The sequence below is a fragment of the Schistocerca nitens genome, chromosome 3 (assembly GCF_023898315.1).
Source record: "Schistocerca nitens isolate TAMUIC-IGC-003100 chromosome 3, iqSchNite1.1, whole genome shotgun sequence".
NCBI lineage: Eukaryota > Metazoa > Arthropoda > Insecta > Orthoptera > Acrididae > Schistocerca > Schistocerca nitens.
In genome coordinates this window covers 790362621-790390571 of record NC_064616.1, presented here as the reverse complement: position 1 = coordinate 790390571, position 27951 = coordinate 790362621, and the positions used below count along the sequence as shown (strand labels likewise).

Here is a 27951-nt window from a genome sequence, read left to right as displayed (position 1 = left end):
TACAGCTTTTAACACGGAAAGCTATTACCGTATATGTGTTCTTCGGGCTGAGTGTTTTTGTTCTGGACTTTAATTAGCGCAACAATCTTCGTTCGATGCACAATTCAATTCATAGAATGGTCCTTATTTCCTATATCTTCGAATGTTCCAACACGAAATGTCAACATTATTCGAATGAATGTACAAGAAATTAACTAATAAATAACACTTCTGTAGGTCTTTAGAGGAAGTAGGTGACTTTTGACTGCATACTATTTACTTCATATTTCATCTTTGCGAAGTTGAAAAGATTAATTGTGGCATTTTACGGAAGAAAGGCTTATAGGAGAAAATGATTGCTTGACACAGGACAGTTTAAGCACTTTCAATATGTCTGAATAACGACTTAATTCTAATTTACAAGTATATTTTAATAGGATGTATACCACTAATAAGTGAATCTTTCCATAATACAGGATGTCTTAATCATTGCCTTTTATGAGAAAAATAATATTTCTGATTAAGATTTAAAGTCCCTTTCCACATAAATCAGTGTTATTAGGTTATAATGAGCAAACATTTCTTTCATCAAGTGTTATTTTAACAGTCAGAACACAATACGTGAGTGTAATATTTTTAACAATACCTACAATCAGGGCACCCTCAAAAAGGCACAACAGTTAACAGCAGGAAGTAAATGGATAACAAAATATAACTCTACAAATGAAAAACCAATGCTTTGTCCTGTGGTCCATACACTATGATGAACAGTTTCTCTGGTACCGTTTTTCTTCTACTTCCTCTTGTCCTCCATGTATGTCCATTACCTAAATAACATATGGTTGCTAGTGACTATCTTCAAGGATATTATATAACCACGAACTACTTTCATCATCCCCGAACTTAAATAAATCCCTGGTATCCTTTTTCTGGCTCCACTGGATTAAACACCACTGTTAATATAGTCTCAGGTTCTTCAATACACCATTACTGCATTTCTGTTTCCAAAATCGGAATGACGTATATGGTCCTTCGTATGTTAGTCAGCCTACTTTGTATTTAAAAAAAAAATACATGCGAATTTGAACAGTTCCAGCTACATTACATGGAATGAGAAATGCTGCGCACACAAGCATTAAGAAAACTCTACCTGACCTATACGACCGAGATTATGAAAGAAAACCTAGTTTTCTGTATTACCCGCTCATTAACATAATTTCGCGCGTAAGGGCACATAGACTTACAGACCCCTCTTTCAGAAAATGCATCAATTCGATTCCACATTACTGTGAAACTCTGGAACCTGCGCAAAGACAAATGCTATTAGCTATCTTATAAGAAGCAAACAAAATTAATTCATCTTCACCTCAATTGTTATCACATAGCGATACCATAAAAGTAACAGCCAATTATTATGGGTATTACAAGAGTTGCAAATGTATGGCTCTGAGCACTATGGGACTTTACTCCTAAGGTCATCAGTTCTCTAGAACTTAGAACTAATTGAACCTAACCAACCGAAGGACACACACACACACACACACACACATCCACATTCCCGAGGCAGGATTCGAACCTGCGACCGTAGCGGTCGCGCGGTTCCAGACTGTAGCGCCTAGAACCGCTCGGCCATCCCGGCCGGCAGTTGTAAATGTAACATCGAAAATTGTGCAAGTAAAACTATCAACGGAAACTGAAATTCACTTTACAAATTACGATCCCATTGTGCCCTGTTACTGTTTACCAAAGCTATGCACCCGCTGTTTTGCGCATGCGCCTTCTGCTTCAGCTACGGCAGGGGTGTACCAACTACCAATTTCCCAATTTTCACAATTTTTTTTCAAATACTTGCAGTGTGTCTTAGCAGCTAAAATGCCGACACTGTTTCTTTGGATGCATTCTTTCTGTCTAAAAATTTAAGGGCAGGGGAAAGTAAGAATTAATGGCTTGCTCTTTCCACATGCATCTGGAGGTACGAACCAACTTACAAACATACAGCTTGTAAAAGATATAATAATTAGTCTGCAAATGAAGCAAATACGGATGCATTATTGTTCAGAACATCATTCTCAGTCTCCAATATGACATTAACACTAACAGTACCATAATTTCCCGTAACTATGGTCCTATTTCCAAAGTTTTTCTTTTTCCATTCTGTCTGGACAGCATGTGTGTGCATATAATTACTTGTTTGCAAGCGTTCAAGTAAGTGAAAAAATATTTGATATTACTACAATTTTATTTTCAACTATTACCAAACCCGATATTAATTATTAAAAATTTGACCCTAGTCAGGTGCCAATGTTACTCTAACTATGGTCCACCTCACATATTATGATTGTTTATAGTAGTTGTTATGACCCTTTATTTGAATAGTAAATTAATGGAAAACCAATTAGTTCGCACATTTCGGTATTTACGAAACGTATAGACCAATACATAAGAAAACAGAGGACAACGTTTCATTTGCGCAATACGCCTTCGGGTTCTTTTACAAAGAAAAATTGTTTTTTACTGGACACTGAGGGTTGAAAATTGCAAATTACATCAGATTCGTTGTACATAAGAAAATTCCTTTCTTCAGGCCAAATCCACTGTTTCCAACTGCTTGTCACACACTTCTGCCCCAATTTTGCGAACTTAAATGAAAACCTGCCCAGACTCGGCCCTCATATTTGACATTGACAAAATCTTTAATTTTAGATCCTCCCCTCTGACTACGATCTCTTTTCCCTTCAAATATTTCTCTTCAGACTAACATGTCACCACACTAAACATTAACTGACGAAGGTCGCTGATTGTCGACTTCTCGAATCCAGTGTGGGTTCTGTTCACTCCAGTAATGCATGTTATGGTGATTACCTTCGCCGTGGTTTGTGAATGTTGCCTTATCGAAGAAAAGTACTCTTTCTGTTTGCATCCGCTGAACTTCCCAGTGACAAAACGTTAGACGGGTTTGGAAGTCATCACCATGTAGTTTCTGATGCACGGATACATGGTATGGATGAAATGTGTGGAGTTTCAGGATTTTCCAAACACTCATGTGTGACATTCTTGATTGCCTTGATACTTCTCTTGTGCTCGCACGTGGATTATGAGCCACAGCAGCTAGGACTGCTACTTGTTTGTTTTCTCCACAAACAATAGCTGCACGGGTTCTTTTTTTCTGGTTCACACTACATTCCGCTGTAAATTGTTTAATAACTCTAACAAAAGAGGAGCGTGATCGTACTTTGCGCATAATGCGCGACTGCATCGTCAAATTTTCTCCCACTTTCTCCATAAATGTACACTCTCAGTTTTTTCTTCCACAGAAAGATAATTCATAATGAGATATGCCACCTATTAATCTCCAGAGTGGAAAGGTAAGGGGCGTCGAGAAAGGCAGGGTTAAAATTTCTGTGAGCGAGAAGCGGCCCGCTCGGCGAAATTCCACCTAGCAACACTAACTCCTCGTCAAACGCGACTGGTAGCGGGCAAAAGCCGCGAATGCAGTCACATAAGGTAATCAAACATAATTCGCCCAAAAGACAATCTTGATAGACGATGTATTGCTGTCTGAATGCTCAGACGGGTAAAAGATACAGTGCGTTTATTACATTAATACTTATAATTTCTAAAGCCCAGTCTTTTTTACGAGAAAGGGCTACTTTATCGTACCTGCGCTGCCTATCGGCGGCACTCCGAAATATTACGGCGCTCATCAGCAAGGGCTCGATAAGAGCATCGATAATCGATCAGTGCTGAGTGGGATATCTATTATCGTACATTACTCTAAAAATGCCAACGACGTAGCCGCGCGGAATGGCCGAACGGTCTTGGGCGCCACGTCACGGACTTCGCGGCCCCTCCCGCCGGAGGTTCGAGTCCTCCCTCGGGCATGTGTGTGTGTGTGTGTGTGTGTGTGTGTGTGTGTGTGTGTGTGTGTGTGTGTTTCCTTAGCGTAAGTTAGTTTAAGTAGTGTGTAGGACTAGGGACCGATGACCTCAGCAGTTCGGTCCCTTAGAAATTCACACACATTTGAACATTTTTCTAAACGACGCAACAGCCGCGATATTCCGAAATAAAATGAAGGTGTGAACAATGTGATTTAAGTCAGTAACTTTATGAATGTCGTTTTTCTACGTTTTTCCACCCGAAACCAAAAGACTCAAATTAATCTAGCACCCCCAGTTGTGACACTTTTCGACAACAAGAGTGATTACTCCGAATCTAATGAAAAAATTAGGTTCGTGAGTCAGTTGTGTAATTAATGAGTTTACTCGTTAGTAAGTAGGCTGTTTGGTTAGTTGGTTAGCTAGTCAGATGATTTGTTTGATAATTAAAAGTTGTGTGGCCTCATGACCACGAAACAAAACTGTCCGAATCTGCGGAAAAAAATATTTGCGTCAACATTTGTAAAACTAATTCCTCTCTCTCAAACCCCACCCTATGGGGAGCGAGGGAGAGTTTTAGTTTTAGCGAATTTACACCCTGTATAACCAGGCATTCCATATACAGCATTTTTATAATATTCATAATAATGAGACACAAATTTTCTAAGGAGACTTACATTTAATATGGGATGCGACACTTTGAATTAACTACAACATACATAGTGAAAAGCAATCTGTTTGCAGCAGAAAAAGCAGCGTTTATATTAGTTCAAGTAGAACAACAAAGGCAAATTATTATCGGGTAGATTTCAACTGAGGACAATGGACTACAGAGGAGAGAGAGAGAGAGAGAGAGAGAGAGAGAGAGTGTGTGTGTGTGTGTGTGTGTGTGTGTGTGTGTGTGTGTGTGTGTGTGTGTGTGTGTGGAGGGGGGGAAGGTGGGGGGGCAGGGGAGGGGGAGGGGGGAGGGGGGAGGGTGGAGGGTGGAGGGTGGAGGGTGGAGGGGGGAGGGGGGAGGGGGGAGGGGGGAGGGGGGGAGGGGGGAGGGGGCGCGCGCGCGCGCACACACACACACACACACACACACACACACACACACACACACACACACACACACACACACAGTCTGGCCGCAACCGTCCATACTGGGTGTATGAGGCACTGACATGGTCAACTAGACCAATGTTGCACATATAACGGACACAATAATTTATAGCTCCTCGTGCCGTGTCTGATGACATTGCAATAACGGAGGTTCGGCAGATCGCGTGTACGTATCACAGTGTACAAATCTAACTTTATAAGGACATAGTCTTGTTGCACGTGAGGACATTATTTTCTGCTCAGTTGAGGTGCTCACTCAAGGCGACCTTTAACTCAAATTCATCAAAGTTTCCTGAAAAGGTAACGTATTCGGATACCGAAGTGCAAAATAGAAGGAACTGTACAGTGACTTGGGGGAGTATAGATCTAAGTGTGTAACAGATGAAAGCTGGGTGTGGGTCGGTTTATTCGAAAGGTGTTGTAAAGTAATGTGCGGTTATCGAGAATGAGGCCGGCGGCGGACACCTCTGTGACGAGGTCTGGTCGTCGCCTTGACCGGCTTCTGCGAGGCCGATCCGCTGCTGTCAAAGGTTATCTGGCCTTTCTCGTATTAAGTCGATACGAAATTTGAAAATCGAGCCACTTCACGAAGGAAATCATTCTGGTTACTTTCAAAGTAAGCTGGTGAAATAACACCAATTTAGCAAACGTACAACCACTCGCTTGACGAAAGATCTGTATCTTCAGAATGGAAAGTTATACAGATCACACCAATACACAAGAAAGGAAATAGAAGTAGTTTTCTCTAGTAGTTCGTGTAAGATGAAGGTTGAACTAATCTGATTAATACAGAATCCGTTCGATGTGAAATAGTGAAGTAAAAATTACGATCCGTTAAGTATGTTAAATAAACCTAAGCCTACAGTTTTTAAACCGAAGAAAGAAAAGCTAAACCTTTCGGGCCAAAGGTACGCATGCGGACATGGATCTTCACTTGTGGCGCTGATTTCTAAACTTGGGCTAGCAGCTGCCGTATATAGCAACTTGTTATGCTGTCAACTAAGCTTAGAGCGTGAGTTAGGTTATGTACTTACATACGAGGTATTGGTATTTCTTCGGAATTTTGTTATAACGCACAGACAGCCATCGATTACATGGTAAATACTTCGGTCCATAGTTCCAAAAAACTAATTCGTCAAATACCTCGAAAGCTTCAGAGTGGAAACCTCTAACACAACAGAGCTGACTCTTCCACCGTTGCCGGCCAGAGTGGCCGAGCGGTTCTAGGCGCTACAGTCTGGAACCGCGCGACCGCTACGGTCGCAGGTTCGTATCCTGCCTCGGGCATGGATGTTTGTGATGTCCTTAGGTTAGCTAGGTTTAAGTAGTTCTACGTTCTAGGGGCTGACGACCTTAGAAGTTAAGTCCCATACTGCCCAGAGCCATTTCTTCCACCATTAGAGCTCCCAACTGAAGATGCAGAGCTGCCACACTACAAGTAAAAACAGCAGATCCGAATGTTCGCCCCGTGCGCACCATTGCTTCCGCTTATCCTGGATAACATCGAATATTACAGGACATACTTCTGTTACATTAATAAGAAAGACCGCAAACCTTTTAGAAAACGCGAAGGTGAAAAGAATACTTTTTATACGCCTACACATCATTTCCTTGCTGTGTACCTGTATTCATTACATTACTCTGAACTTAGGGATCTTACGGGCAGGTATAGTAAGTTGCTATCTTTACGTGAGTCCTCGCGAAACCGTGTTAGTTAACTTTCGAGAATGTGGACTGGAAGAAGCCTGTGCCACAGACCATCTCACGAGAATAATAACCGGTCATTTCTCCCTCGCTCAGTACGCTAATGGAATGGTAAAGAAAATCTGTAATGTTGATACCGTGTGTCGTCGGCTAAAACGATACAGGGGGCTAAGAAGCTAATAAACAATGTATCTTCCATTAGAAAAAATGCAGCTAAAAGGCTTGGACATAATGTCTCCGAAACATATTTTCTGAGACCGAGGAAACTGAATTCGCGGAGCCCTGTATCTATGTGGATTCTATGTTCTAAGGTCTTACGTTTAAACACTTCCGACGTTTAGCATGTTAATTAGCCGAAGTTAACCATGCAAACCACCCGTTTAATATAGAAACCCAAGTGGCAGGGAAGACTGGGTTCGCTGATTAATCGCTCGTCATAATTTAAGTTGGAGGTACTGGAGAAAATCTGTATCTGAAGTACAATGGGGGTTCAATGAAGTACAAATGGAACCTTTTTTTTTAGCAACTTTGCAATGTAAATAGGTTGTAGAATAATAACCGCTACCACTCACAGTAAGTGATTCTATGTAACACACGAACGGTTTCGAACTGTAGCCCCTCTTCAGGTGGTTTACGTTCATGAACATGTTTCCAAATTCCATATTTAAATCAAAAACAAATACTGTGATGATTACATGGACACAAATTTTTTTGAAACATGTGGGAGTGGATAAGCGACACGTGTTGTGAAATATTACAGTACTTACATGTAGCTGATGTATCCCTATCGTTTTCGTATTACATTTATCACGTTCTTTTACAAAAATATTTCGTTTTTTACATGTTAGCTGTATATTAGTGACCATACGAATTGTTGGTGTTTCCATATTATGTCTTTGATACAGTAGTGGCACTTAAGATGTAACTAACTTCAGAATAACACGAGCTAACAACATACAGGGTGCTTACATTGGAAAACAGATTATCGTCAAACAGCTTAGATCAAAGAAATACAGAGATGCTACACACATACAGATACATAACAGATATTACAAATTATGTGAATGAAATTGTTACATTGTGAAACCCCACACTGTCATTTATAAAATACAGAATAGTTGCTGGAAAATTATGCAAGTTTAAATTTGTCTTTTTCCTCCAAAGCATTTCTGCTTTTGAAGGTGCAATGAGTTGAAGTTTTTGGTTTTTAAAGTATTTCAGTAAAGATGTGTAGAAATTAACTTTTTCATTGAGAATTACGTGAAGTGATTTGGAGCCATGGATATAAATTTCGAGCTCTTGAAGAAGACTGATTTTCTTTCCTTTGTTGACTGTGTGTAGTATCTACAGGTTGTCTTTAATGGCTGTAGCTAAGTGGCAATTATCTTCGGAAGTGTTCCGAAAGTGGATCTACCAAAATTATTTAGCTGGAAGGCATCCATGTGTTCCCAGTATCTTATAGTGAAACTTCTTTCTGTCTGGTTTATGTAGAACTGTGAGCAATTGTCACATAAAAGTTTATAGACACCCGATTTGCTGAGACATTTATCTTGTTGCAATGAATGATGTGCTGATGTAGCTTTCTGTTAGTGCTGGAAGATACCTGAATATCACTGTTACGAAAAAGGTTAGCTACCTGCTACGAAACTTTTCCTATAAAAGGGATACGAGCATATATATATTATATATGTTTGTGTTCTTGAGAATTTGACGTAGGTGGTGTGCATTGTTTCTTTTTGAGTTTGTTAAGTTTATAAGTTATATTCGGGTTGTAATCATTCTTGTGCGCAATTCCTTTGGTAATGTCGATTTCTTTGTTCTTTAAGACGACTGAGTGGGGCTTTGTGTATACTATTAAGTGAAAATCTGAAGAACACCCTTTTGTGTTGCACTGGGTGACAGGAGTAGTTTCTTATGACAATATCTCTCGTGGAGGATTTTTGGTAAATTTAAAAGGAATGTTTGTTGTTTATATTATAAAATGTAAGCTCAAGAAAATTGCTTCCTGTATCTACTTTATGTTCTACAGTGAAGCTGATGTTGTGCATACTACTGGAAGGTTTTCAATCTCTTCAGTTGTACCATCATGCAGGATAATCGTCATCAACATAATTATGTGACATGATTAGGCCTAACAGTTCAACGAGTTCATGTATCTCAGCCTTGGATAACTGTGTTTAATAGGTTTTTAATTATCTGGTTTCTGTCACAAATAATTGGTGTAACAGTTTACTACGTCCATTTCGGCATATCTGGCACTGTCTAGTGCTGGTACATCTTTGATATCTTCAGTAGGATCACAGAGATTCTCAATTGAGAAGTTCTTTTCATGAATATAAAAATTGCTGATTACTTCTTTTATCTTCCTGCCACTAAAATATGCAGGTATTCTTGAGCTAACTCTGGAACACACAGGGGAAATAGACTTATGAATCTTTCGTTGTGAATGTATCTTTGGTGCTGACGGGTTCATACGAAAACACTTTACGTCATCAGAGTTAGAAAACACGAACTCAGAAAATTTCAGTGATTTCCTTACCATGGGCTTGAAATTGGAGTGTGAGGTCACTCTGAATTTGATTTTATGAAAAATGTACATGAAATACGAAGATATTGTGGATACATTCATATACATACAGAACAATGGCTGACTTCCCTTTGTCACGTTTCACAACCATAGCTTTGTTTTCGAAGTTTTCTATTAATTTTCTATTAATTTTCCACCCCATCGATTCTAGAATGAAGACAAAACAGGAAAACAGACTGTACTGGGAACACTGTATAGAAATGTGACAAGAAAATGCCAAATAATTGTACAATGTGTTCCCTTGTATTAAAATGTTTTGTTTTTAAATTAATGGTAAGTTATTGTCATGTATCGATGTCTTGTACGAGCACGGTGATTTAGACAATCGTGATGGCAATGAGTTTGATACAATAAAACACCACAGAAGTTAATGGCAGTACCTGTCAAATACTCTAATTCTCCTTTGGTCCGTTACAATAACTTCTTTTGTTATGGGACAAAATTCCACACAAATAGGATGATTGCCTCAGGCCTCGAGTAAATTTCGTTATTTTTAACATATTGTTAAATATAACTTTACACGATATCCTAACTTCAAACTTGTTTGTATGACATATTAAAGTACGATCCTAGGTATATTGGATACAATTTTCACTGTCTTGTAACCAGAAAAGCACAAGTGAAAAATTGAAAAGTGTAAAGAATGTGCTTTTGCGCTGCCTACCCTAAACGTAAGTGCGCTGTCTCTCAGAAGTTAATTAGTTCGAATTCTTCGACATGCCAAGAAACATAGACCAAAGAATTGCGAGACTGCTTTCTGTATCACTGCCAGATTCAATCCCAGTTCAGTATAAATATGTGCATGTATTTCGAAGTAAGAATGACTTCGATTCCTTAAAAAAGTGAGAATGATGAAAACATTTTTATCTGACGTGGAAGAATACAGTAAATTTGCATCGCTCTTTTTATAAGCTGAAGTCCTTAGTGACTTGACGAGAAACTTTATATATATGTACTACAGACAGAACGACCCGACTAGAATATGGACAAGGGAGGATATGTGCGATTTAATGGGGATAATCTAAGAATTTTAAACGCTCGAGCCAGATACAGCGGACAGCTGTCGTTGCAGTCACAAATTGCGGGCGCTGCCTCGCGCAGTTGGTTAAAGAGCCTGTTGCCTCATACTGTGCGACGTCCGATTCCGACCGCGGCCCCAGCTGGAAAGTCACGAGACGCCGAATCACGGACGACGTATAACCTACAGAAATTCTGACTCACGCAGATAGCTGCATACCGTAAGAGACTAAGTGGGACAACGACGTATCGTCACCTACACATTGCACGGTGGTTTGCCGACTAAAAATTTAGGCCGGTTAGTGTCTCTATAGGTAGTCAAAGCTGCTTAGTCTGCTGTTGTAAGCCTTATCTTTGGACATTCCGAGTTATGCGAGCACACAGTGCCATGTCGACGCGTTTTTAGCCGTGTTGTCAATTACGCTCCAGCTGTCCGGGCCGAGGAATGTCTGCGTATATGTCGTGCAGTTGGACGGCTGGAGTATGCAAGCACTGTGGCGTTACTGTTATGTGAAACTATGATTTTAACGTGGTTTCAATAGCGTAAAAGCGTGCGACTTATTTCAGGAAAGTGTACTCTAATAATTAATAGTAAACAGAAAGCCAGTTACTAGAAGAGCACTTTTACGATACTGCCTGGCCAATAGCAGCACGAAATATAGTTCGAAATTTATTCACAGAGAGTACTAATTTGGTACTAAAGATGGAACCTCGAGCAAGTACTGTGCGAAATATACGAGGCTAAGACTTCAATAATGGTCTACCAATAGTCTGTCATGGTGACTAGAAAATCGACACGTAGGAAAGTGAAGTGTAGCTGAGTAGTTTGAATGCAACATTTTCAGAATATACCCACGTGTGTGTGTGTGTGTGTGTGTGTGTGTGTGTGTGTGTGTGTGTGTGTGTGTGTTGGACATTGCAAGTGCTGTACGGAAGCCCAGCTGCGAATCGCGAATTTGACTTAACGAACCCTCTTTGCTCACATCCTTACTCCCTCGACATTACGAGGGTCATTCCGTAAGTAAATTAAGTTTAAGGTTGAATAACAAGTACACTGTTACTGATTTTCGGTCTAGTTTTTAACTTATTAGGCCAGCCGCGCGGCTCCCCCGGACGGAGGTTCGAGTCCTCCCTCGGGCATTGGTGTTTGTAGCGTGTTTGTCGGTAGCGTAAGTTCGTTTAAGTTAAATTAAATAGTGTGTAAACTTAGGGACCGATGACCTAAGCAGTTTGGTCCCATCAGACATTACCACAAATTTGCAAAATTTCTTAGGCCAGCTTAGGAAACGAACGACTAGCTTGTAACAGGGTTCAAATGGCTCTGAGCACTATGCGACTTCTGTGGTCATCATCAGTCGCCTAGAACTTAGAACTAATTAAACCTAACTAACCTAAGAACATCACACACATCCATGCCCGAGGCAGGATTCGAACCTGCGACCGTAGCGGTCGCTCGGCTCCAGACTGCAGCGCCCAGAACCGCACGGCCACTCCGGCCGGCTTTCTAACAGGGACACTAGTTTGTAATACTCACACATTACAAGCAAAGATACACTCCACTTACATAGAGTGTTGTGCATCGAACTTTTATCAGTTACGTTGAAATTACAATTTACACACTGATCAATGTTGTTAAGTACAACAAATAAACTACACAATATTACAGGTTACACGGTTTCTAATGCTGAATTTTGTGAAGTCTTGACAATGAGAAACTGTTTAACTGAGCACTCTTCATTTATATTGTGCGCCAAACACCGTAAAGCAAACTAGGCGATGGACAGTATTACACACATAAATCTAAAATACAGAATCTTACAGTATTACAGGTTATACGGTTGCGATACCATAGTTGTCATGTTTGTTGCAGAACATAAAATGTGCTCAGTTTAACAGTTTCTCAGTCTATGTCAGGACCTCACAAAATTTAGCGTTATAACCGTTTAACTTTTAATATTGTGTAGTTCAATAATTTATCGTACTTAACATTGTCCACTGTGTAAATTGTGATTTCAACGTTAAGAAACAAGTCTTATGCCCAACACTCCACGCAAGGAGTGTATCTTTGCTTATAATGTTTGGTTACCTAACAAACAGTGTCCTTTTCAGAAGCTAGTCAGTTGTTTCCTGGAGAGGGCCTAATATGTTGAAAACTGGTTTGAAATAAACAAAATCAATAGAACAAAAAATCGTAATAGTTATTCAACTTTAAATATGGAACTGTTCTAACGCGAAATAACGAAAGAAGCACAAATAAATAATGTTTGTTGGCCCAGCCATTTTCATTAGAGTTAATGAAAGAAAATTGTTTTTTCCAACAGGTATGCAATATGCATACATAACTGCGAACTATTTCAACCAATCACCACAGTCTTCTTCCATTTCTTTGTCCTTTCCGTAGTACTTTCCACTCACAAAGAACTGGGAAGAAATGACAGTCACTATAAGGTAGACATTCAAAACCTGGCACTGCCGAAGCAAACCTTACGTCAACGCAGCAGAATGTGGGTGAGCGTTATCGTGAAGACTCACAACCCGCGCCGCAGTTCGTGAAGGGTCTGCACTTGTGGCCCCTTCTCACCAGTAAGCAAAGTACTTTATAAAATTGTCGTACCGAGTGAGAGAAGTCAAGTCACTGCAGCTGCCATTTGACGTTTTGTTACATTCTTCGGGCGAAAGTCGAGAAACCCACCTGGATCACTACAACCTGATGAAGAATTTCAGGAAAGCGCATACTTAGTCCGTCAGTAATCAAATGTCTATCCTGTATAATTTCTTCCATCCTCGATTTGAGTTGTCACAACTGAAGGTCGAACCGATCATTCTCTTAAGTATTCGTTCGTCCGTCATTAAACATGTTGCACAATCTTTTTAACTGAAGCTTCAGTCATCATATTTCCATAAAAAATTGGTTACCTGTAACTTCCTGGCAGATTAAAACGGTGTGCCGGACCGAGACTCGAACTCTGGACCTTTACCTTTCGCGGGCAAGTGCTCTAGTAACTTTTTGTTGATTTAATTTTTTTCTATATTGTTCGTCCAATTTGTTCGGGGCTGACGTCCGATTACACCCAATCAGGTTCTTCGTTGATCCATTCAATCTTTTTTTTTTTGTTACAGAGGGTAGCTAGCGCTCTGACCGAACGGGCTGAGCTACCGTGCCGGCATCAACTGAGCTACCCAAGCACGACTCACAGCCCGTTCTCTCAGCTTTACTTCCGCCAGTACCTCGTCTCCTACCTTCCAAACTTCCTGCAAGTTTGAGAAGCAAGAGAGCTTCTGTGAAGTTTGGAAGGTAGGAGACGAGGTACTGGCGGAAGTAAAGCTGAAAGAACGGGTTGTGAGTCGTGCTTGGGTAGCTCAGTTGGTAGAGCACTTGCCCGCGAAAGGTAAAGGTCCCGAGTTCGACTCTCGGTCTGGGACGCAGTTTTAGTTTGACAGGAACTTTCGATCAGCGCAATATCCGCTGCAGAGTGAAAATTTCATTCTGGAAACATGGGTTATCTGTTACGGTATATTGATAATTTTTACTTATGGACCGTCTGACAGTAACTGAATAAAACACAATTTTAGTGCCATACGCGTTTCGCCTTTATTTTCTGCAAGGCGGCATCAGTGGCCTGGAATATGAACATATGTTAGCTACTTTATTTACATTTTTGTCACTGTGCCTATAGGTTATAAACAGTTCTGGTGGTTGGTATTTCCTATTAAGTAGTAATGTTTTGAACTGTACTTACAGGTTGCGTGGACAGTTTCTTACATATTACGCTCCTGTTGCATTTTTGGTGTTCTTCTTCTTATTATTAACGCCAATGTGCGGCTTTTTCCACATTCCACAGCACTATGCACTGAACGCTTGTTTTAATGCAATGTTTTGGTTTCTGTTGCCGACTGTCAAATGTTTTTGCCAAAGATCGAATATTATTGCCAACTTATGAGTGTAAATATTGAAGTATCTATGGTCTGTTCGTGTATGCATTTGTATATGGGGAGGTGTGTGTGTGTGTGTGTGTGTGTGTGTGTGTGTGTGTGTGTGTGTGTGTGTGTGTGTGTGTCCAGATGGTGTGGGGGAAGAGTTTTTTTATGTTACCATTTCTTTATTAAGTGTAGTAGGGAGCCTGTGCTGATGTGTGTTTGTTCATTTATCACATGTTTGTTTTCTGCTATGGCTTTCTCATGTGGAAGTTTTCTTGCATTTGTATAAGATGTTTGTCATGGTTGCTTATTCTCATTTTCATTTCTTGTTCCATGTTTGTAGGATGATGGTTGTAGTGTTTTAAATGCTCTGCAAATGTGGAATGGTTTGTTTCATACTTCCAACATCTGATATGTTCTTTGTATCTTGTTTCAAAAATCCTGCATGTCATGCCTATGTATACTGCATCACAACTTTGACATTGAAGTTTATATATTCCTGATTGCTGGAATTTGTCCCTCTTGGTAGCTGGCTGGATTAGGTGTGATTGAAGGGTTTCCCAGGCTTATATGCTATTTTGAAGCACTGTCTCTTTAGGATGTTTGCAACTGTGTGTTAGTTTGTGTGTGTAGGTCATGGTGTACCATCTAGTTCTTTTCTGTGTGGTGTTGTCATTGTGTGTGTGTTTGTTGAGTGTGTTTGTAAGTTTTCAGGTTGTGAATTCTTTTGTATTGTGGAAATGTTGTGTTTGTTTTTATTTGTGTTTTTATTTTTTGATTGAGCCTGTGTACCACATGTGTGTCATACCCGTTGTTCCTAGCTATTTGTATGATTGTACTCATTTCTTGTTCATAGTTTCTCTTGCTGAGTGGGATTCTGTTTAATCTATGTAACATGTGTCTTAGTGCTGCAAGTTTCTGGCTGTGGGGGTGGTTGGATGTGGAATGTATTATTGTGTCTGTGGCTGTGTTTTCTAAAGATGTTAAATGTATGTTTTCCATTTTCTTTTTTAATTGTAATGTCAAGAAAATTTGATTTCTTTTTCTTTTTCAAGTGTGAATTTTACGTTCTGATGAGCTTTGTTTATTTCTGAATGGAGTTCACCTATTTTTTCACTTGGCTCATCTACCAGACAAATGATGTCATCCACGTATCTGTACCAATATATGATTTTGAAACTTTCATTTGTGGTTATCTTATCAAATATCTGATTTTCTAGGTTACTGATGAAAATGTTTGCTAGTGTTCCTGATATTGGGGATCCCATGGGCAGTCCATCAGTTTGTAGATAATATTCTTTCTCAAACTGAAAGTAGTTTTGTTCAGTTGTCAGTCTGAGCATATCTGTTATTTCTTTTATTGCGTCTGTGGTGAGGTTGCTGTGGGATGAGAGATTTTGTTCTATGATTTCTATTGTTTCTGTGATAGGGATGGAGGGATACATATTTTCTATATCAAATGAAATCAGTGATGCTGTGTGTGGCACCTGTATGTTCTGTGTTTTCTATTAGGTTTCCTGTGTTTATCACTGTTCTGTTTTCTACTTTATAGTGTTTTGTAACTAACTTTTGGAGGTGTTTGGCTATGCGGTATGTTGGGGCTTTCTTGAAGTTGATAACAAGTCTCATTGGCATTCCGTCTGTATGTACTTTCGGTTGACTGCCGAGTGTTGGTGCTTGTGGGTTTTTCTGTGTTAAGTAGTATTTCTGTTTGTCTGTGAGTGTGCGTTCAATGTTTTTCAGTGTTCGTTTGACATTTGCCTGGAATCGTGTAGTTGGATCTGACTTCAGTTTTTGTATGGCGTCGGTGTTTATGTATTCCTTGGTTTTTGTGATGTATTGCTCTTTATCCATGAGTACTGTTACATTTCCATTGTCTGCTCTTGTTATTAATACGTTATTGTTTGTTAACTTTTGTTTTAACCTTTTCATAGTAGCTGCTTCTGTTTGGTTGTTCTTATTGTGTGTCTGCTGTGTTTGTTTTATTATACCTTTTATTTCTTCTTTTACTAGCTCTCTTGTCAGTCCTATGTTTATTTCACAATTATTTTGTTGTTCTTCACGTGTAAGGATGTGTTCGGTTTCTACTATGAGATTTTCTATGTATTGATTGTTCACTTTGCTATTGGTGCAGTGTTTCAAACAGAAAATAAAGGCGAAACGCGTATGGCACTAAAATTGTGTTTTATTCAGTTGCTGTCAGACGGTCCATAAGTAAAAATTATCAATATACCGTGATATTACACGCAACTGAGGAACACAGGACTACAAAAGGTGAAGATGGGTTATCTGTCTTCAAAATTTCTATTGGGCGGATTTAACTTTGCATTCACAAACCGTACTGTACTAGGTACCCTACGCTTGGCGGGAAAGTTAATTTTGTCACACACTTCAAGTCTCGCACAATATTATAACTGGACTTTCCTGATCGCTGTTAGTTTCGTTACACGTAGGCGGGTTAAGTGTACGGCTTTGTTTTCGAGATTAGCCTGGTGCACAGTCCCACGCCCTATATGTAATACACCCTACATGGGGTTTTGTCAAGAACAGTTTCCTATCTTACCAGCGGTGATAGGAAATCACTAACTACCACCATCTCTGAGCCGGAAGAGCGCTTACACTGTTTATGAAGTAGCAGAGTGAATCATCAACTTCTTCGTAAAACAAAACTGCACTTTGCGCTGCTATATCGTCTGTTGCCTTTACTCTTACAGGATTCGTGTGCCAGTATTCTAGTTTTTCTCGGGCTACTTCCAAAAGTAAATTTCGTTCTCTGGGTTATTCGTTTCTCCACTGTGTTCATGCCCGCTGAACCACAGAGTGGGTGGGTTCAGCACCCAAGCGGAAAGGTGGTATCAGCAGCGAAGTAAGTAATCATTCACTGCGATGGTAACTGGATCTTTCCTTCCTAAGGAGTAATACAAACCAACAACATACTGATCGTTTTTGCAGGGGAATGTAAATTCGCCGTGTGAATAAATGACATTTAGTGTAAGAAGACTTCGCAGTTGTATGTGATAGGCCTTCTCAACCCTCGCGAGAATCTTAATAGCTTTTCCCCCGAAGAACTATTCACATAGGTGGAATAAAATTTCTCTGAATTCAGAGCTCCGAGGTCTTGTTACGATAAACTGACGATGTATTTGGATCTCTCTAAATAAATGTTGCTATCCACATGCATCGTATATTCAAAAAAGAAAAAGCAGCAGATCATCAAAATCAATCTAAAAATGATCCCCTGTAAGATGTCAACATAAAATTCAACTTCTCATTTGAAAAACCAGGGCTAACTACGAATAGCCTTAAAAGCAAATTATCACACAAAGCAAAGAAGCGCTGTTTACATGGCGTTGTTTGATAACAACGGCCCTCAGGCCTGGCCTGCTGATAACAGTTGTGAAGATGAAATTTCGTCCACCGCAATCAATTCCGAAACGAGTTCTTAATTTGTTGCATTCGTAACGGCTACATACTGTACGAATAACTATAACTGAGAAGTTTAACCAAACAATAATCCAAATTTCCCCGATCAACGGGTGTATGAGAAACAAGAAGACACATTTAGACCCGGCCTTAAATAATCCGTTGAATGGATATACGCGGATGAAATACGCTGTTGTAAACTGTACCGCTAAGCAGGTATACTGATATCAGGTCATTTTCTGAGGAAAAAAAATCAGGTCTTTGCGAAAGGTGCAAATATCGCTCTAGAAATATAGGATGAAAATGTGCAGCGTGAAAAGCATTTTTTTTTGTGCTTATCACTAACTTACTTGTACTGAATATTTTTATGTGAAAATGCTGAAATTACGTTATAAATAAGTTTAGCAGTAGTTTTTAGAGAAGTTCATGAAACGTTAAACTTACCTTGCGATTTTGAAGGATATAGCTGCATATCGTTAAAAAGTTGCTGAACTTTTTCTGAAGGAACATGGTTTGTCGAGCCAACGCGACCATACCAGACGCTATACACTTCCCTGTAACAAGAAGAGAAAGCATTGGCACCAACAAAGCAAAGCTTTCTTCGCAGTCACAAGAATCATGATGATATAGGTGCTGCCATAGGGGTGGCGCAGAAAGACCTTCCCCAAAGCACTTACGTAGGTACTGTGTCCAACACCGTATATCCGTATTTCTATTTTCTCGGCAGTTTCCTTCCATTCAGGGTAATTAGAACTATACCTTGAACGTAGCAACCGACTGCGACGGTACCTAACGGTTACTGCTGGTTTAGTTGCTATTCCAAACAGCGTACCATACGAGCAAACCAGTTGTGGCTTTACCAGTGGTTGTTCATACTTCAGATACTTTGGCTACGCACGACTCTGATTAAAGGGAATAGCTGGACGTAGTTATAGCGTCGAGCCGCGCCCGTCTGCTTTCAAGCCCCGCTACTAATTCGCTGCAAATAACCTGTAGCAGTGATTCTGCAGTCAAATAGTCTATCCATTGGCTGGAATTGCGAATTAATAAAATACACAGAAGTACAAAATAAAATTTAGATGAATAATTTAATAAAAACGGTTCTATTCTAATGTCTGTAATTGATGTAGGCTACTGAGAATTATGCTGAATAACGTTTATTCGAGAAAGGACATTTCAAATAAACTGGAAGGGGTCCTACGATATTCAGTTATAATACAGACAGAAAACACACTTATCAAATACAGTAGTTACGTTGTGAGCGTTACGAGATTGGTAGCAAAATCTGCTAACTAATTTGTAATCGAAGATACTAGAAAACTAAGTCCATCTCGTAATCACAGTACACGAAATATTGACAATCTCAAGACAGTTCAGAGTTCAAAATAATGATTTACAAATTCTCGCACGTGATATAAAGAATAGTAATTCGTACTGTGTCTATACTCAGTTCCGTAACAGAAGTGGAGAAAGTTACGAGTCCTACAAAGGAGCACATTCAGGCTTCACGAAACAGGAAGTCATTTTAAAAGTTAGAATATTGTAGCGGTCGTTCACCACCCAGAATCAATCATCCACGAGACTGAATCACGCACGTCACCCCGCGCGGATCTGCCTTCGTAACGCAGACTACGGTATGATAAATGCAGCAACATTTCGACACGTTTTGAGAGGAGAAAGCAAGAGGTCGCACTTCTGCCGCTCGTTTCTTCGGGAGAGAGGCTGACGGCTAATTTGAAGAGCTCCAAATCTCGGTAAAGTGTTCGAAATTGCAATTGGGTCCACTATGGTACTCTGCGCGACCGTTATCCCTGAGGTCAGGGAGAAACTAGACGGGCCCGATAACCGTCTAATCAGACTCCGAACTACAGATGAGGGAGTTAAAGTGTTAAGGGAGCTGGTAAATAAGTCCCAGCTTGCCTTCTTGCTATCGCGTACGATGCGACGGCATCGCCTACGTAACTGCTTACAGTGGGTACAGTTGGCCAACGTAGGGTGGTGGCGGAAAACGTGAAGATTACGTCTCCGCTCGCGTACTGCGTCACGGCATGTCTCGTTCCAGAAAGGAATTGTGGGGCGCCGGGGCAAATGGGAGGTACGACGTATTGAGCGTTCCGCGCCTGTAAAATAACTTCCGTTAACATGAATTACCCGATCGTCGATGCTAGGAAATTGACAGTCATCAGATGTTGCTAGAGAGGAGATGAGTGTCCAATCGGCTTGGGAAATCTTCCAGTGTCTTGGGCACATAGATGGCAGTTGTGGCTGTAATCTAAGGACACATGGAAATTGGTCACTTGAGTGCATTAGAGCGAACCATTCAAAGCGCCGAGCTAGCTTACTGTCCCAAAGCGGGTGGTGGGCATTGAAGTACCCAACCAGCAAATGGAGGAGGAAGGGGGGGGGGGAGGGGGTAGATTTTCACTCTGCAGCCGAGTGTGCGCTGATATGAAACTTCCTGGCAAATTAAAACTGTGTGCCGGACCGAGACTCTAACTCGGGACCTTCGCCTTTCGCGTGCAAATGCTCTACCATCTCACGACCCGCCCTCACAGCTTCAATTCTGCCAGTAACTACTCCTACCTTTCAAACTTCACAGAAGCTCTTCTCCGAACCTTGCAGAACTAGCACTCCTGGAAGAAAGGATATTGCGGAGACATGGCTTAGCCACAGCCTGGGGGATGTTTCCAGAATGATATTTTGAATATGCAGCCGAGTGTGCGCTGATATTAAACTTTCTGGCAGATTAAAACTATGCCAGACCGTGAGTCGTGCTTGGGTAGCTCAGATGGTAGAGCTCTTGCCCGCGAAAGGCGAAGGTCCCGAGTTCGAGTCTCGGTCCGGCACACAATTTTAATTTGCCACGAAGTTTCATATCAGCGCACATTCTGCTGCAGAGTGAAAATCTCATAAGGACTTACTTTATGTTCCACCGCTCTTATTTGGGGGAGCGGCTCTGTAAATCCCCGCGGTTTCCTGAAATCGCTTTACGCAAATGCTAGAGTGGTTCCTTTGGAAAGACAATACGATTTCCTCCCCCATCGTAGCTTGTGCTTTGTTCCAAATGATTTCGTGGTCGACGAGACGTTACATCCTTCCTTTCTTTTCTTTCCCGAGTAGTGGGTACAATGCTGTTCCCCTAACCAGCTTTGAAATGAGAAGTACACAGTTACTTTTAACTCTGACTCAACGGCACTCTTAATTTTTCCTTAGCTTCGTCGCCTTTAACGGCGATTTTAAATTCATTAAATTTCTCCCTCGCCAGAACGCACAAAAAGTTGTAGTACGGGTCTGTTGAAGTTACACGATAATGTAGAGTAATTTACGAGTCAGCAACGCTGTCCGGCGAAGTAGGAGCGTGGAACTTGTTTACGCTGGTTACGGAAGTGGTTGACGCAGTTTCTAATTTGGACGGCGGAGTGGATTCGGAGGTAGCCGCCGGCCCAAGGCTGTGCGGACATCGTCACCGCTGCGTGGGAGGCACAGTCCTCTACTCGCTCGCCATGGCTATCACATCTCTGACATTTATGTCTGTGCACACGGAATTAACCGAGTACTTTCCGAGATCACCGGACAAAAGTATTAGCTACCGTCTTAAAAGTATAGCGTAAAACTGGTTCCAGAGGGTCACGTGATTTAAGTGGCAGCAGAGAAGTGCAGTGCATGGGATCAGCGCAGCAGAATGGGGCGCAATCGCAGAAGGGAGCTGTCGTGTTTAGCAACTTTCCCGAATCGTTGGCGTATAAACGGGAGCTGTCCGACATTTCTACAGGGAGAGAACAGTGGTGAAACAAACGTGCTAGTTGGCAGGGACGGAGGAGAAGGCACCGACTGCTGCTGGCGGTAAATGCAGATCCATCTGAATCAGTTTCCGAGCGAAAACTGAGTGCAACTGCATGCAATGAACGTTTGGAGTCTGCTACCTCACCAAACACGTCATTGCTCACAGCGGAACAGAAAGCTGCTAGTGTGTGGACACTAACTGCAGACGTGTAGTGTAGCCCGACGAGTAGCGAGTTTGGGCCTTTATTTAATTTGTTGAGGATCTGGCATCCCAGGAGGCAGCTAACGATTGGGACTATACGGGTACCGGCAATGTACCATCTGTCTAGTTCGTTCTGAGCTCGCTAGCAAAACAGTTTTTTTTTTTACGTCAAATTACGACGACAGTGGAAAATAGTGAAACCGAGATCGTGCTACGTTGCTGAGATCGTATCTTTATACAGGATCTACTCAATTTGATTTCTGTTCGTGACAGGTAGGGAAAAGCAAGAGATCTGAACAGAAACTGAAGTGGAGCGAACTATAAAAGCCAGAGGTAATATCTCTGGGAAGTTACATGATCACAAATGTATTTACCGGTTTTCATTAGAGATGGACATAGTGGATCGTATTAAATATCTCTGTATTCTTCTTTCTTTAATTTTAGCAGAGTGAAGATTTACATTTCTAGGGCAACTTCGTCAGCAGCATTTATATGCAACGATCAGCCGCAGAGCGTTCGAAGATTTGAGAGTACGTCTGCGATTACGACCGAACGCAATACAACAAGAGCTTTCATTTTCCTTAATTTTCACTTACTCGTCAAAACTGGCGAGTTTAAAATGTGAAGTTACGTTTGGAAGTAAGCTACGACACTTACCACGTGCGAATAGCAGTTCAGGCAAGGAATGACTATCGCTCACATGACGCGTTTCGGTGTCTATCCATCAGATATACAAGAACGATCACTGCACATAGATATGTTTCAAACCGTATGTGATGAACATTCTTCGCATGTCCAACGAAGTGATTGTGTGTGCGTTGACGTAACGAACGGTAAAAAGTAGCCTTATGAACCACTATCCTACACAACTTTATAGTTTGCTTAGCACAAAAAAGGTTTTGTAAACTAAATATTCGGTTCAGTGACGCTGATTCTCATTCCAAACGGTTCTTCTATGTGAGCGGATCATCTACGGAATTCTTTTGAACGACTCTCTCGGCGCTTACCGTTGTAGTTTTAATTACCTTTAACAAGAAGGGGAGAGAGAGAGAGGGAGAGAGAGAGAGAGAGAGAGAGAGAGAGAGAGAGAGAGAAGGGTAGGTTGATGTGTGAGAGACGTATTTTCCAAGTGGTAGGTTTTGCTGAGTACGAATAGCACGAATGTTTTTGACGCCATATTTCGAGCAAGCTACTCACGTGTGCTGCTATCCAGTTTTCACCTTGTAAAAACGTATGGCGTGTCTCCTCGCTGGGCAGGCTGCGGGATCAAGCGTACCGCCTGCTCCTTGCCACACTGCCACAGCAGGACGGGTTCTGCGAATTACAATACAGTGGCCGTCGGTTCGTCTTTTTCTTGCTGTCGCGTCCTGTTCATCCAAGAATGCCGCCATGCCACCGAGGTCGTCGATCCAGTAGTCGTCGTCCTCTTCTTCCTCCTCCTCCTCCTCTCTTCCCCCCCCCCCCACACACACACACGCACACACGCACACACACACACACACACACACGCACACACACCTCTGTACGGTATGTATGCACCATACTCAGACTAGTGGATTACTTATTTGCAACAGATTGGCAGCCACTCCATCGTCTTTATGTTCTTGCGAATGTATCATATCTAACCATCGAGACCAAATGTTTAGCAATAGCGATACAGTAGCTGAACTGAAAACGATAGAATTTAAGACTGGGTGTTCAGTCGTCGTGATTTCTGCTATGTCTGTCCTATGTGAGGACTCCATCAAACACACCTTTCTGCTGAGAGATAAGTGCTCAGTTGATAGAATGCAGAGTTGATTGCAACCAACTGCCCCTTCTCTGCCAACGCAACAGAAACTACTCCCAACGTCAAGTTCTCAATTCACACAGGAAGGGAGATGGATTGTAGCCAAAAGTATTATGATCGGGATCTGAAAGGTATTTCTTACAAAATAATACCCAAGTCTATTGAATAACTTTCTTTACGAATCACCAAACATACCACTTTACAATACTTATGTACTGAACAGAGAGAATAAGCTTGTACGAGTTTTTTTACGTATTATCCCGGAAGGCAGGTAACATTCAGGTACAGGCACATGTTTTCTATATCCACATTTTTAACTGTTTTTACATTCTCTTAAACGAGAAGAAAGCATCGCGTTTTGGCGGTACGACGTTATTGGTAGGTCTTACAGAATCCAGAGTCTTCTGGTATTTTCAGTTACAAGAAAAGTAGCAGCGAATGGCAAAATCTTTGAGATTTCACTGCAAATGGATCCGGGTACGATCTCTAATAATCAGCTCCATGTTCTGGCTTACTTCAAGCTGATACTGAACAGCTAAGGAACAAGTGAAACAGTCTTAACCCTTTCCAGCCCAAACTGTGAAAAACTTTACTAAAGAATTTCATACAAAATTGTTGAGGCTTTCGTGGCCACTTGTTGACAAACTGCCTATTGGCTTCTGTCTCGGGTTCTTCGGCCGACGTTCATCTAATGATTTTTCTGACGTTTCGCCAGCACGAGTGGCTGGCATTGTCAAAGCCTCACCCTCCATTGCCGGTGGTGAACTGGAGCCGAGCTCGCGGGCGCAGACTATATGTTCCTGGCGCGCCAACGTCCGAGGGCTTCTCCGCGGTCATTTCCGGTGCGGTTCTCCTCTTGCTACCTGCGACGGTCGTTCGCTGCAGTACGGGAAGCCAGGATCCGTTGACCTTAAGGCTTTCCTCTTTCTTGTTCAAACTGTTCGCGTGTTTTTGTATTTCTACAGCTTCTCTGAACAAGCGCGTGTGATACGGAAGTTCTGGCTGTAGAGAACCACTATCACACGCGCTTGTTCAGAGAAGCTGTAGAAATACAAAAACACGCGAACAGTTTGAACAAGAAAGAGGAAAGCCTTAAGGTAAACGGATCCTGGCTTCCCGTACTGCAGCGAACGACCGTCGCAGGTAGCAAGAGGAGAACCGCACCGGAAATGACCGCGGAGAAGCCCTCGGACATTGGCGCGCCAGGTACATATAGTCTGCGGCCGCGAGCTCGGCTCCAGTTCACCACCGGCAATGGAGGGTGAGGCTTTGACAATGCCAGCCACTCGTGCTGGCGAAACGTCAGAAAAATCATTAGATGAACGTCGGCCGAAGAACCCGAGACAGAAGCCAATAGGCAGTTTGTCAAAGAATTTCATGTTTGGGAAGAACGTTAGTAGTGGGTCACTGTCAGAGTAGTGCTGACATCGAGATCAGTGCTTTCTCGCCTGTTGTGTCATATTACATCTGACAGTTGCACTCTTACTGTTTCGCTGCCATCAGCATCGGCACTCTCATATCTCCGACGTCATTCTGGGAAACACATCCACCCACGTGCACAGCACATACACCTCACACCCCTGTGCAACAGCCGGCAGTGTCTAGTTTCTAACTTTTAAGTGTGTTACCATACGAGTTACAGGATGTAGCACCCCCTGTCCCAAGCGCATCCTGCTCGGCAGCGAATGGCGTCCAATTTCTATTTTCTATGTGTGCCGTCATATGCTGTCCAACACGAAACACCCCCTCCCCTCCCTCGTGCTGCCCCCTGCACCCTCCCTGTAAAGCATTGCCTGTACACATTACTAGCATAGTTCCTGCGTTTGCACTTCCGTGGGAGAGACTTAACATCCAGACTTATTTATGTGCCTCCAGCGCCCCTCTGTTTCACTAAAATCGATGCCCAGTCATGTTGCCGTAACAGGAGACCTGCTCTGGCGTGGAGACAGTGCTGCACGGTTACCGCTATCCGGCGCCATTCTTGCTTTGAAATCCACTTGCGTGCCTGGTACTGTAACCCACACGTGACCCCCATCACCACACTGGCGGCTGCTGACAACGCTCCACGGTGGCTTCCACACAGCTTCTCTTTACTTTTGCTGAAGACAATTTTTTGTCCAAAGACTGGGTAGCCCCACTGCACTGCCCCCTCCGGTAATGCTACCACTTAACGTGTAAATGAATGTATAGATGTGAAAATTTGCTACTGACCCTAAATAATGAAAAGTGAGAGGTCATCCATCAGAGTGCTAAAAGGAATCCGTTAAACTTCGGTTACACGATCAATCAGCCATGTCGAAAGGCCATAAAATTCAACTAGATACCTAGGAATTACAATTACGAACAACTTAAATTGGAATAGAAAATGTTGTACGGAAGGAGAACCAAAGACTGCGTTTTACAGAGGAACACTTAGAAGATGCAACAGACCTACTAAAGATACTGGCTATGCTACGCTTGTCCGCCCTGTTTTGGAGTACCACTGCACGGTGTGGGATCCTTACCAGATAGGATTAAAGGAATATTTCGAGGAAGTTCGAAGAAGAGCAGCAAGTTTTGTACTATCGAGAAATATGGGGGAGGGGGGGGGGGCGGCAATCACTGACATGAAACAGGTTATTGGGTTGACATCATTAAAACAAAGGCGTTTTTCGTTGCAGCAAAACCTACTGACGGAATTTCAATCACCAACTTTCTTCTCCGAATGCGAAAATATGTTGTTGACGCCCATCTACAAAGGGAGAAACGATCATCATCAATAAAATAAGTCAGAGCTTGCACGGAAAGATTGTCAGTTTCTTCCGCACACTGTTCGAGACTGGAATGATAGAGAATTATTGTGAAAGTGGTCTGATGAGCCTTATGCCACAGCGTGCTTTGCGGAGTATATGTAGACTTATTACTATAGCAGTTATTCCCATTTACCAGAAAGTTATCAAACTAATCCTTAACGTATCAAACTACTCTCATCCCTCGCTCGGGGAATCCAGTCTACAGGAATTCTAATTCTTCCTGGATCACATTTCTGAATAACTCGTCGTCTCAGGTACATAAAGGCTAACACAAGCGAAATCGGAGTCACTATGGCGCTAGAAATTGCGACACTTAAGGTCATAGTTGCTCGACCTCTGTCATCTCTATATTGACTTACATGCTGCAGCAATTGTTCTGCTACGATTCACCCTTGCTGTGCGGCTATTAACTGACTAAACGAATGGTCCAAGCTGTATTCTCAGGCGGCGTTAAGGAAGGTTAAGTTCTGCTCGGATAATATTTCTACGTGACCGTTTGGCCAAGCAGCTGTGGTTGTATTTCACGTAACAGAGTCGCTCCCGTCATAGCGGCTGGCAAATGGAACCTCGCTCCCATCACAGTTTTCACTACCGTGTAACTGAATAGTTCGCTCCCATAAGCCTCCCTTGTTCATAGCAGATGGCTATCAGTACAAAGTTGTTATATACCGAGTATATCCACTGTAAACTTTATCTCTTCAAGTACAGTTTCTGCTCGATCACCGGTTTCCGACAAGGACGTGCCTCTGCTCTACCTCTGGATAACTGCATCACATATGCATTTACATCTGTGGCGTCCATCGCGCCCGTTTTAACATCGGGATGGCCAGGTCCCAGGCTGTGCTGAGCTGCAAACCGCCGTCCTTGTTGGTGCTTTCAGAGGTTTTTATTTCAATAGCCTTTTTATGACGCTGTCCCAAAATCACTTCGTCCTCATAACGACAAATGTTTCGTCGAATAGAATTCGGGATGAAAACATTGCCATATATGGCGAGGAAGAGAGCACTAGTGACGTCACCGCCAGCAGTGCGGCTATGTAACGGCGCGGCCACGGCGACACAGCAGTTCTACCACTCCACAATGACTGAGGAGTGCTCGGTCGAAAGCTTGTGCGATTTTAACTATCTGACGCGGCTGGAAGCCTGAGAAAATTTTATCATACGAGCGTTTACGATAGCGGACGAGCAGCTTGACGGTTCGAAGTGTCACTCCTATGGCCACAGTAATGGGTGTGTCCAAAACTGTCATCTCGTGATTAAAAAAGAACGTCATACGTGGAAGTGGTAAGCGAAAGCGTGACGGTGGTCACAGACGGACCACCACACACTTTAAGGGGACTGATGCGTAGCCCTTTTTGCGAAAAGAAACTGACATCTCACCAATAGGCATATCGCTGCAGATCTTTCAACTGCTAGCAGTACACGTGTCTCTGGCAGTGCCATTTCGCGGCGATTAAATCACGCTGGTTTAGATGCTCGGAAGCCTGTTGAATGTATCGCACTTCAACCACGCCGTCTTCGAGGAACAATTGATTGGACCTCAGTTGCTGATCCCAACTAGTCCGCTCCGTACACCAAAGTAATTAGCTGGTCGAGTGGGGGAAGCTGGAAGGTTAAGAGACCAAATAACAAGATTGTCAGTCGCTCGATCACGAGTGGTGCAGCCTGAAGTAGCTATGTCAACCATAACGTTTTCTTATCTAGTCGAGATATCCTTAACAGTGGAAGAGAGAATGATAAAAGCTCTCTTCCTCGCCATATATGGCAATGTTTTCATCC

The 27951-nt window shown here is 42.1% G+C and overlaps 1 protein-coding gene across 2 annotated transcripts in view; it reads right to left on the bottom strand.

Annotated features, from left to right (window-relative positions):
• LOC126248805 (uncharacterized) overlaps nucleotides 1-27951 on the bottom strand; it is a 591690-nt gene that overhangs the window by 301588 nt on the left and 262151 nt on the right. For both annotated transcript variants that reach the window (XM_049950200.1, XM_049950201.1), the window contains exon 2: nucleotides 18052-18161. In XM_049950200.1, the coding sequence (XP_049806157.1) occupies nucleotides 18052-18161 (110 nt within the window). The remainder of the gene's footprint in view (nucleotides 1-18051; nucleotides 18162-27951) is intronic.